The sequence below is a fragment of the Erithacus rubecula genome, assembly GCF_903797595.1.
Source record: "Erithacus rubecula genome assembly, chromosome: 1".
NCBI lineage: Eukaryota > Metazoa > Chordata > Aves > Passeriformes > Muscicapidae > Erithacus > Erithacus rubecula.
Genome location: NC_136658.1, coordinates 19748324 through 19759222, shown reverse-complemented (window position 1 = coordinate 19759222; position 10899 = coordinate 19748324). Strand labels below are relative to the sequence as shown.

Genomic DNA, 10899 nt, shown 5'->3' with positions numbered 1-10899 from the left:
CATGTTTACATGAAACTGCAATTAACTTTGTCTTTTCTACAAATTATGCCTATCTGATTGCCTAGTTACTTTCTTGGGCCCCATTCTTTGCTCTAGAAAGTCCACACCACAAAAAAATGCAAACCAAAGCAAAGCAACCCTGACACAATCCTTTACAAACTCATACTCCTCTTTGAAACCATTGCATTTTTGTTACACCTGACTGGCAGCAGGCATTCTGGATCTGGATGCAAAGGTGTGTTCAATCTTGCTTCTCCCAGCACAGTGACATCAGCTTTGGCCATATCAAGTCACAGAGCAAACACAGGAGTTCTGACAACATCCACTGCTCATAGGAAATAGCAGTGATAACCCTCCACATGTTAACATGACAAACCATCCACAGCTGCTTTGAAAGAGCCAAGGTGTTCCTGTTTCCATCATCCTTCAGCCCACAGTTCCCCTTTCCACTGGGTCACTGGTCAGCGAGGTAGCACTGAACGCCACTCTGTGTCTCTGCAGCTAAAGGTCTCAAACTGAAGTGTGAAGTGACAGAAATATTTCTTACAGGTTTCCACTACAACACAAGAGCTCTCACTTTTTGCAGCTTGAAATAAACCCAACTCACAGCACAGAGGCAAGTGCAACCACAGTGGGTTTCAGCAGGAAAAGCCTTCTCAGGGGGGCTAGTGAAGGACTGGTGGGGAAAAGGTGGTGGTTCTCTCTCACCAGAAAAAGTGCTGCCACTCAATACTACCACTTAAGAGTCAGGCCCATCATGACACCCCAAAAAAGGAAAAGAAGAACTGACAGCTGAATGACAACTTATAAACCCAGACAGAGCCACTTTCTGCTCAGCCTTGACACAGAAGCCACAGCGATGAAGCTCCACACCACAGCAATCCTGCTCCTCTTCTGGCTTGGCATCTTCACTGTGCACACAGTCAAAGGTAAGTTTGCAACTCGAAGGAAGACAGGAATTACTCCATGGTGCACCTGTGGTTTCCTGAGCAGTTTTCATAGTTACAGACAGCTGATTTATAAGACAAAATACGCATGAAATCCAGATGAAAATTGCAAGAAAGGCAGCTTCACATAAGATTTCATCTGATGTTCTACCAGAGGGTGGTTGGTTTCTACTTCAATGCAAGATTCTGTACCTGAAAGCACTTAAAAGGTTCCTGTGAAATGTTCTCTAAAATCCAAACATCTTGAAGGCACAATGTCTTTTATTCTCACTAATGTCATAGAGCCATGAGTACAGTATGTTGATAACATTTCATGAAAAATCTTTCTTGGATAAGATGTACTTTTTCTTTTTCCAGGCAGACAACTTCTATACTAATTTTTATTGTATTAATTGTTGCTTGTACTTAGCTAACACATAGCCTTAATCCCTGTAACTATTTTAAAAAGCTTCTCCATTTCTATATCCTATTTTATTTCCTTGTTTCTGGACAAATCTTTTAGTACAGACAAGGAAAATATAAATGGTAAGTAAAAGGGGAATAACAGATTTATACAGTATCTTCTCTCTTTTCACTGAATCATAGAACTAAACATCTTCTTTCAAAGCAGTTAAGAACACTGAGATGATCCATATTTATTTGCCATGCTTTATATAAATTTGTCTGCAGTGCCGGTTAGGTCAGTAACTTTTGGCTACAAGTACCATGTGAAAACACCCATTACCACCCACATTCTTATCACAATTACATTCACTCAAGCACATAAAAATCACAAAAAGCCCAGATACACAAGCCATATTCAAACCCAAAAATATGTACTCAGAAACACAGAGAAAAGGCATCCTCAGTAAATCACACCAAAACCAAACAGACCTGCTAAGCATTCACAGGACTGTGGAACTACACAGACCTTATGCCAACCCACTGCCTCTCCAGCTACATCCCACTGCATCCTCCTCTTTTCATTGGTGACACTGCTCTTCACCCTGGCACCTGTGCCTTCAAATCACAGACTGCCCTTTCCCAATGTCATTGTCCACGCTGTATAATTGTCCATAAGTATCACCAAGTCTGAAAAAGCACACTGAGATGGTCCACAAGAGAGAGAAAAAAGGACAAGAAAGAAGGATAAAAAACCCAAATACACCTGGGGGGAAATGCTAGTTATAGATGCAGAGTAGTTGGGGGTTGTTCCAGCACTAGAGAAGCTTTGCTGCTATTCCCTGCATCCATTCCCTGAAGATTATGTAGTAACAGAGGAATTATTTCCAGGACTAGTAAGGATTACTTGACTGTCTTTGACTTCTTGTATTGCCACATTTTGAAAACCAATCTGAGGCAGTAAAAAACTAATCATGAATCATAAAAGAATACTATATTGTGTTAGTCATGACTAAAGCAAGATCACAAGAGATATTCCTTCATATTCCTTCAGGCAAACAAAATCTCAGGAATTAGCAGATCTGCCAGTACCTGTGCACTGACTATCCCACACCTTCTCCAAAGACTGATGTGCGTTTGTCTCAGCTATTCCAATTATTTCAAACAAAGAACAGCTCACAGATAGCAAGACTGTGTGCAACAGGTTTTACATTTAGCAAGGTGCACCAGAACTGTTCTTGGATATTTTTTTTTTAGTTCTTTATTAAAAGCCCACAGAGTAGAGCAGGGTTCCTTTTGTTCTCCCAGCATTCTTTCCCAAGCCTGTCTTTCGTGAATGGGAGAAAACCAAAAACTGGCAAGTGGGGACTAACACTAATGTATACTCCATTGCATTTGAACCAGCTCCCATTTTCAGTTATTTTCAGAAAATTTTATACAAATATTGTGATAATCACCACTGCATTTCTCTGAATTGTATCAAAATCTTGCAAGGATTAAGAAACACCCTGCCACCTATGAAATCTGAGTTATAGCCAGAGGATATAAGCACTCATTCTTCTGGCAGATCTATCTACCTTTCTGTTAACAATTTTTGTTAATGCTACTTCTGGATGCCCACAGTGAGAGAAGTAGCCTTGCTTTCCTTTTCTCCACTTGAGAAATAGGAGGAATTACTGATTCACTTTCAGATAATATGTGGAAATCCACCCAGTAAAGTTCCAATTCTAAGCACTAATTGTATAAGTGGACTTATTTCCAGGTGATGCAGTACTAATTACCAATGATGCCAAAGAGCTTTTTTGCTATGAAGGCAATGACTCCCTGGGCACAGAATTACTGTACAATTGTCCAGAACAATGGGTGTAGATTCATATCCTAACTGAAATAGCAGTAGTATTTTAGAGATGATACGATGCATACAAAAAATAGCTTAAGTTGTCAGGTGTGACTGGTACCGTGGCTGTATATCATGAGAATCTCATGGTCTAACCACAATTGGAAATCATCTAGAATTCATAATTTATTAAGCAACTATGGATAAATATTAATATTAATTACCTTTGTCATATATCTATTTTTCCCTTCTAGGGAATACTAGTGGTGTGTCCATGCGCAAATTCAGATGTGTAAATCTGTCTACAAAGCAGTTGAACATCCAAAATCTCATCAACTATGAAAGGCAACGAGTACCAATAGATGCTGTCATGTAAGTATCCCATGCACCCTTCAGACTTCCTTAGGCAAACACAAAACCATCAAACAGCAAAGTTCTTCTGTGGAGGAGTCACCTGGCAGCTGAGGGAGTGAGGGGGGAAGAGCAGGCCTCAGTTGGGAGATGTGTGCTGCTCATGAATAATGGCAGGAAGCTCACTGACCAGTCCCATCTTTGTGCCCAGTGAGTGGGGAAAAATTCCAGCAAGGGTGGAGCAGTCAGAGGTTCCATGCACAAGCTGAGTCAAGGGGACAGATCATGTGAAAGAATATGGGGTGACTGAGTGTTGCTAGGAGCTGTGTTTGGTCCTTTGAGCTCACAAGCATGAATTTTTATCACATCTGAGATTTGCTCCTGGGAGATAAATGTTCATTATTATTTAACATAAAATCTCAGAATTGTAGGTATGCTCAGTTATCTAAAATCAGTATATATGTACATGGCCACATATGTTACGTAGGTACCTATGCCATGAACAGGGAACTAGCATTGCTAATTGGTGTTATTCTAACTTTTACAAACTCTAGCATTTGATATTGTTTTACCACATTTTAGCTTATGTTCCAAATATAAAACAATAAACAGTAGTGCTGGGTATAGAGACTGGTTTAGCTTTTCTTTTTTCTATAGGTTTACCACTGCAAGAGGTATCAGGATCTGTGTAAATCCTGATCAGAAATGGGTGCAGACTGCTATGAAGAGAATAGATGCAAGACGTGCTGCCAAACACAAATAATCCTAGGAAAGCATCTAGGACCAACTATCTGGAATCATCATCAGTGCTGCAAGTAACAAGGAAAAGCTTACTATCTGCTTTTATTTCCTTGCTTATAATAAATGGTAAAAACTCTCTGAACAAACACAAACTCACCTCCCCCAGAGCTGGAAGAGTGTAGGGCTCCATTCTGATGGAGCTCAGAGCATTCTGCATTGAGTGCTGGTTTGAAGAAGATGCTGTATAGTTTAGTTATTGACCCTCATGTAAGACAAACCTGAAACAACTGATTTGCTTTTCTCTGGAATCTTTTTCTGTCTGGAATCTGTATTTCACAAACTCATAGGAATTCCCTGCCCTAGAGAACAATGTACAAAGAAATGCCTTATTGTCTTAAAAGTGATACATGCTACTAACAGAAGGCTTTGAATTTTAATAAACTTTCTAGAAACCTGAATCAAATGGCAAGTTTGTTTGCATGATTATAATGCAGATGGATATTGCTGAAACAAGTCCCAAGTACAAATCTGAGAATTTATAGGCAAGTTAGCTGGAGCTGACACTAATGCTAAATCGTGACTCAGATTGCTTTTGAGCAATCTGATTGCAAGCTTTCTACACAACATTTCAGCTGTAAAGCTCACACCTGAGGAAATATCTCTCCAAAAGTTCATGTACTTAAGAGTTCATACCTTTCTTGGGTGGTCCCCATATCATCAAAAGGAGAAATGAAACAGCTCTCTGTTCAGAGAAAGAAAAAAATGACATTTGAAGACCTTGACAGGGAGAGGAGAGGTAGAGGCAGAACTACTTCTGGAATGAAGTTCCACTCATATTACCACATGGATGGAGCCTGCACTGCTGCCAACCTATGGGCTTTTCATCCTACAAAACCTCCTAGTGATACTCATGGAACTACAGCACTTCTAAAGTACACCGTAGAAATAAAATCACACCACTCTAAAACCCAATCTTTACAGCTCCCTGCTCTACAGAGCAGACACTCACCTACAGATTCCAGCATCTGATATTGTTTTACCGCATGTTTTCCTCATGTTCTGCACGAGAACTGAGAACAGTAAAGCCTGGGTTAAAGATTGGAATTTGATGGCCACCTGGTTTCCTTTCTTTGTTTCTATAGGCTTATTATCCCCGAAAGTATCAGGATTTGCATAAGACCTGATCAGGTACGGATGCAGGCTGCTATAAAGGAAGCAGATGAAAAGCAGACATCATCTAGGAATGGTAGTGCCCAATTTAATGTTCCCAATGAAACACCCAAGAGAGGGCTGCTTGCTCAGTCTCCTCCTCTGTCCCCTTGTGGCAGAATGGAGAGGTGAATTAGAGACATAAAAGGTAAAGAACGTGGTTTAAGATAAGAAAACAAACAGTTACAACTAAGCAAACAGCAAAGTGTATCAGACAGACAAACAATTCATGTTCAATTGCTCACCCAGGACCCCACAACTACAGACTCCATGCACCAGCCCAACCCACCTCACTTCTGTCCCCTCTGATGGTGTGAGGTGCTAGAGGGTATCTCCAGGGTCTTGGCCAGCTCATGGGCATCTATCCAGGCCAACACTTTTGGACCTCACTGGAAAACCTGGACCCAACTTAAGGCTCCCTACACAATCGGCCTCCCTACACAATCACTCCTGGTGTGAACTAAAACACCAAACACTCAGCTTCTCCTGCACTTCATAAACTTCTCTGGGCACTTTCCTAAGCCACACTTCAGGTAACAAGGATCTCAATTAACTTCCCTTGTTTCTTCTGCTGGTACCCATTAGAAATGAACTAAATCGTGAGAGGAAAATCTAGTTTTGAAAGTGCCCAGGCTGGAGACTGTAGGGAGAAAACACCAAGTTTCAGGCCTCTTAGTCTAGACCATCTCAATACCACTATATTTGGTAATAAAACCAAATTACTTTTCACATGGGAATGGGCTCTGCAGTGACAGACAACATGGAGAATAGAAATTTTTAGTTCCCTTGAGGCTGCAAAATAGACCTTAAAGACTAGGAAATTAGGTAAAAGAATGCAAAAGGAGACACACAGGATGCTAAATATAGCTGAAACCTATGATGATGAGGAACATAGTGAGTTTTGTGACAAGAGACAACAGCACGTGCCTTAAGGTCAGTGCAAGGTCATTACAATTCTGAGGACACCCAGTGACTACAACCACCAGAAATGTCTTTAGACGACTCTCCAGTGCCTGCCTTAAATGGACTTCCAATAAGATATGGAGACATATAAATTAATTCTAGGAAAAATGATGTTTATATATTAGCTAGCTAGAAAGCACATTGTAAGGAATATCTATGATCATGGTGGAATAAGCATCCTGTTGTAAACTTTCATGACATATTTGATTAGAGGAAAAATCCTCCAAGTGTGTGCAGTGCTATAATAAAGAGCCTGCTTTCTAAAACTTCCAGTTGTGTTAGAAAGTTTCTTCTCTGGCTGATTTCAGTATCAGTGGTCACCACCTGATGAATAACAGCAAAAGCAGACAAGGGCTGGAACAGTAAAGATGCAAATAGTATTTCTAAGGCAATCTTCACAATCCTTATCCCTTTCAGAATGGAGTAGGTGGAATGTCAAACTCGAGGTGGGACATTCAATCTGTGCTTGCCTTGTGTAATGCACTTGCCCACCTCATATCAGGAAAAAATTTCCTCCCCCTTTTGAAGCAGACAATGAGCATGAAGGAGACGCCGAGCTAACAATGTTAATAGGATATTTTCTACTGAGCACAAAGACAGGTCTTACTTGAAATACTCATCTCAACTGTTTGCCAGAGGTACATAAACCTCTCCCCCATGTTTATTTACATAATCAATGCTAAGATAACTTGTTATTCTCTCATTTTCAATTCAAGACAGCCATTGTTTTTCTTCATTTCAGTCTATTAGCAATTGCTTAGCAATGTGCAGCAAATCAAAGAATAATGTTAGAACCAAATGGGTTTGCTGTGAGCTGCTGTGAGTTCCAGAGCTACAAGAGACCTCTGGTTCTGCTGTTTGAGTCACCTGGGGATCTTTCACCCAAAGCATCTCCAAGCAAGGGAATCATTTATAAGGCTTATGAAGTAAATGGAGGGGCTTCCTCCTTTAGTACAAATGCACAGAGAATCAGTGAGCACTGAGAAACTCAGGAGCTCTGTGAGCCTGTTCTCTAGCAACACTCTTCCATAATTCAGCATAGAGACACAAATGCCAAGGGCCAGCTGCTCAGCTGGGCAGTGCTGGCAAAGCTGTCCTGAAGATGGTCTAACACAGATTTGCACAATGACTCAAAGCTGCACCATCCCAAAACTGTAATACAGCTTGGCACATCTCTCCTAACAAATAGGACTCTGATCCCCTCAGACAAAAATTCAATACAGAAGTGTCACAGTCCCCAAGAGCTTGTCCTGGTTCTGGGCCCAGTTCATTCCTCCTGGCCAAACAAGTCCTCAGGAGACTTCAAGAGAACTCCAAGGGGCTTTCTTAAAACTCCTGCAAGCTGAGAATGTCCCAAGACTTCAGCAGGATATCACAGAGCATTAGGATGTCAGAGGGATATGCTGTATCAAGGAGAGGAGATGTGCTGACAACTGATTTTCATCTGGTTTCTCAGGGTTTCTGCTGCCCCTGCCATGAGGCCAGCAGGGAAAACAGTGACTCCTCCAGGTACCCATTATCTGGATCTGCAGACCATGCACAAGTTGTGGGGCCTGGCTCCAGGACAGACCATGTGTTCTGTCATTCTCTAGGAGCAGGGCACTTTCAAACCCCACAGGTTCAAAATGGTAAGACTTAGGGGTTCCTGCTCCAAAGGGAAGCAGATATCATTGCACTGCTCCAAAACATTTGTCTGCTGGGAACACAAGTCTTTATAGGAGCCCGAAGAACCCTTGCTCAAGGTGGCAGGATCATGGTTTACCAAACCCACTCTCTATACCGAGCTCCTTTTCTAGCTTTATAGCTTGATTTTTCTCTAAGCACCATGCAATAGGCTCTATTTATTTCTTCATTGCTTCAGTCAGAGACTTAGTTGATCCCCTTAACACAGGAATCCATGACCAACAAAATCCCACGACTTGAGAGAAAAACTCATTCTTGCCTTTTTTTTTTTATGTCTGCACATGGGAAGGCAGTTATGGCCTCTGTCCTTTCTAGATCCGTTATCTGTTTCCGTTTTCACAAAATAAAGCCTAAATATTTAATTTTCTTCAGACCCAGCTGAAGTTTGGATGGAGATACATGGTGTCCCCTTTTCACTTGAGCAACACACAAATGTGTAGTGTTTAATATAAAAGCATTCTGCTCACTAGCTCATATTCCACAAAACCCAATTTGCACGGTGATTTCATACCCTTTAAAACAACCCTCATAATTCCTGAAAAAATAGTCTGGGATTTAGCAAAACTTTGGGGAAGATGTGTCCAAGTCAGTTGCCATCCTTTCCAGATGAAGGTATACAAAGGTTGACTTTGCCTAATGGAATGTTTCAAAATTCCTTGCATAAAGTATCACTCTATCTACTGATGGATGTTCTCCTTGGCTTTCTAGGGAATAGGGTCCTGTCTCATGGTGGATGGCACTCCTCCTTTTACTTTACTACTTATGGACTATGCTGACACCAACAGTCCCACATCTGTCCTTGCTCCTGCCAGATTAGCAGATGTTTCTTAAAATATATCCTGATGTCAGGGGCTGCCTGGTCTATGAATGCACTAACTGCAAATGTGTCATTAGTCATCTGTGATGAACTAATGATGAACTGTGATTAACATTGTACTGCTGAGCAAGTAGACCAAGTTATAGGTGGCCAAACCTGCTGGCACAACATGACTGCAAAATTCTGCTATAGCAAGCAGTTCCCCCTGATTTTGCACAGCCTCAGTGAAGGGTGTCCCCTTATCTATGCTAGGTTTATTTTCCATCCCTTCAAACACTAAAAGTGGGACTTGAAAATCCTTTTTATGTGACAAAAATAAGGGACTTCAGCCTCCCTTCTGTGTATACTGAGGACTGTCACTCCCTGTGTGGTACAAAGGGCTCCACATCTCCTCCACGGTCTGAGGGACAGAAGCCTCCCTCAGCATGGGTCTCCAAAGCCCACCTACCTCAAAGGAGAGACTTGAGGCCCCCAGCCCACACTTTTTGGAGGCTCTACATTTCCTCTATGTGCACCTTACACAGATCAGGTTGAGCACCCAGTGCAGAGGAAAAGCCCACTGGTATCCATGCTGGAATAGTGAAAAATGAGCTTATACAGCATCAGAGACCACAAAATATTCACAGAAAAGGCTGTGGGACTGCAGCCCACAAAACTCTTCTCCAAAACCTGGACTTTATTGGACAGAACAACAGTTCAGGAGGCCATAGAAAATAAGAAACACAAAGAAGAGTAAAAACTTGTCACAGGACAATTTTTCCATCCCACCTGAACAATGGTGGAAAACTAAAGAAGAAATAGGCTTCCCAGCAACACCTCAGAAAAATCTAGCACCTTCAGAAGGTTCTATAGGAAGCACAGAGCTTTCAGAAATAGCTCATGCTCAATACAGCTGGTGACTCCTCTGGAAACTGTAGGGGACATATGTACATACTGTACCAGTGGGCAAAAGTGGGGGAGCATCTTACCTCTTAATGTGCAGAAAACTGCTCTTTACTACCAATGACACAGTTGCTATCCTGCATGTCATAGCTGACAAGTACCAAAAAGTTGGAATATCTCATTTCAAGAGTGATTTCAGATAATGTCCAGCAAAATATGAGGCTGCTACACTGCTTGGGCACAAACTCAACTTAGATTTCTCAGTATTGAGTATTAGTAAGTAGTAGTACATCCCTGTGTGGCATCACCCATGTCCTTTAGGGACTGGGGTTGAAATTTTGGCTTCATTTCATTGCCCCTTCCTTAGTGGTGCAAGCTGGTTTAGCAGGCATTCAGTTACAGCATTTTCTACTTGCCATTGATGTCCCTGAGTTTCCCTGGTTTGCACAGTGTAGATGAAAGAACAATACCAAAAGGAACAAGGAATGTGTGTGTGTACAAAACTAAACTACACAGTACATACTCTACCTGCAAGACCTACAGACTCTTCCTGAGCTTAGCATCCCTTACAGCCAAGGACTCACAAATGTGAGTGCAGTTCAAGGTTCAACCTTAATTTGCCTGAAGAACCTTAGGAAATTAACTTCCACATGCTGAATTACCCATACAAATGAAATTACATTGGGGCTATGAAGAATTTGGAAAACTGGGAGAAACCAGCTTAGGAGAGGCATGGAGGTAAGAATGGGGTAAAGCTCATAGTTACTGATGTTGTGTAACCACAGCAGCAAGTCCCTGATTCTGGGTAATCATTAATTAGCATCAATTGAAATATCTGTGTGTTATCAACATTATTCTCATGCTAAATCCAAAACACAAAATGGTACCACCTACTAAGAAAACTACCTCTATTTCATCCAAAACAAGGACACTCATGATTTCTCCATCCTTGCACTGGCTGCTGTTCTACACCACTGTTACAAGCCCAAACATCAGGCAGCCTGGTGTTTACCTACTCACATCAGGCCCAGCTGGGCTTTTCTATAGAGTTGCAGAGAGCACAAAAGATTTCTGCTGTGAGGTTCTGA

At 41.5% G+C, this 10899-nt stretch overlaps 1 protein-coding gene across 1 annotated transcript; it reads left to right on the top strand.

The window, feature by feature from the left end:
* The first annotated feature begins 827 nt into the window (after positions 1–827).
* Positions 828–4551, top strand: LOC306809463 (lymphotactin-like). Its single transcript, XM_079321006.1, has 3 exons — positions 828–929; positions 3420–3537; positions 4174–4551. Exons 1-3 carry the CDS (start codon positions 860–862, stop codon positions 4277–4279), a joined length of 294 nt encoding a protein of 97 aa, XP_079177132.1. The 5' UTR covers positions 828–859; the 3' UTR covers positions 4280–4551.
* The last annotated feature ends 6348 nt before the right edge of the window (positions 4552–10899 follow it).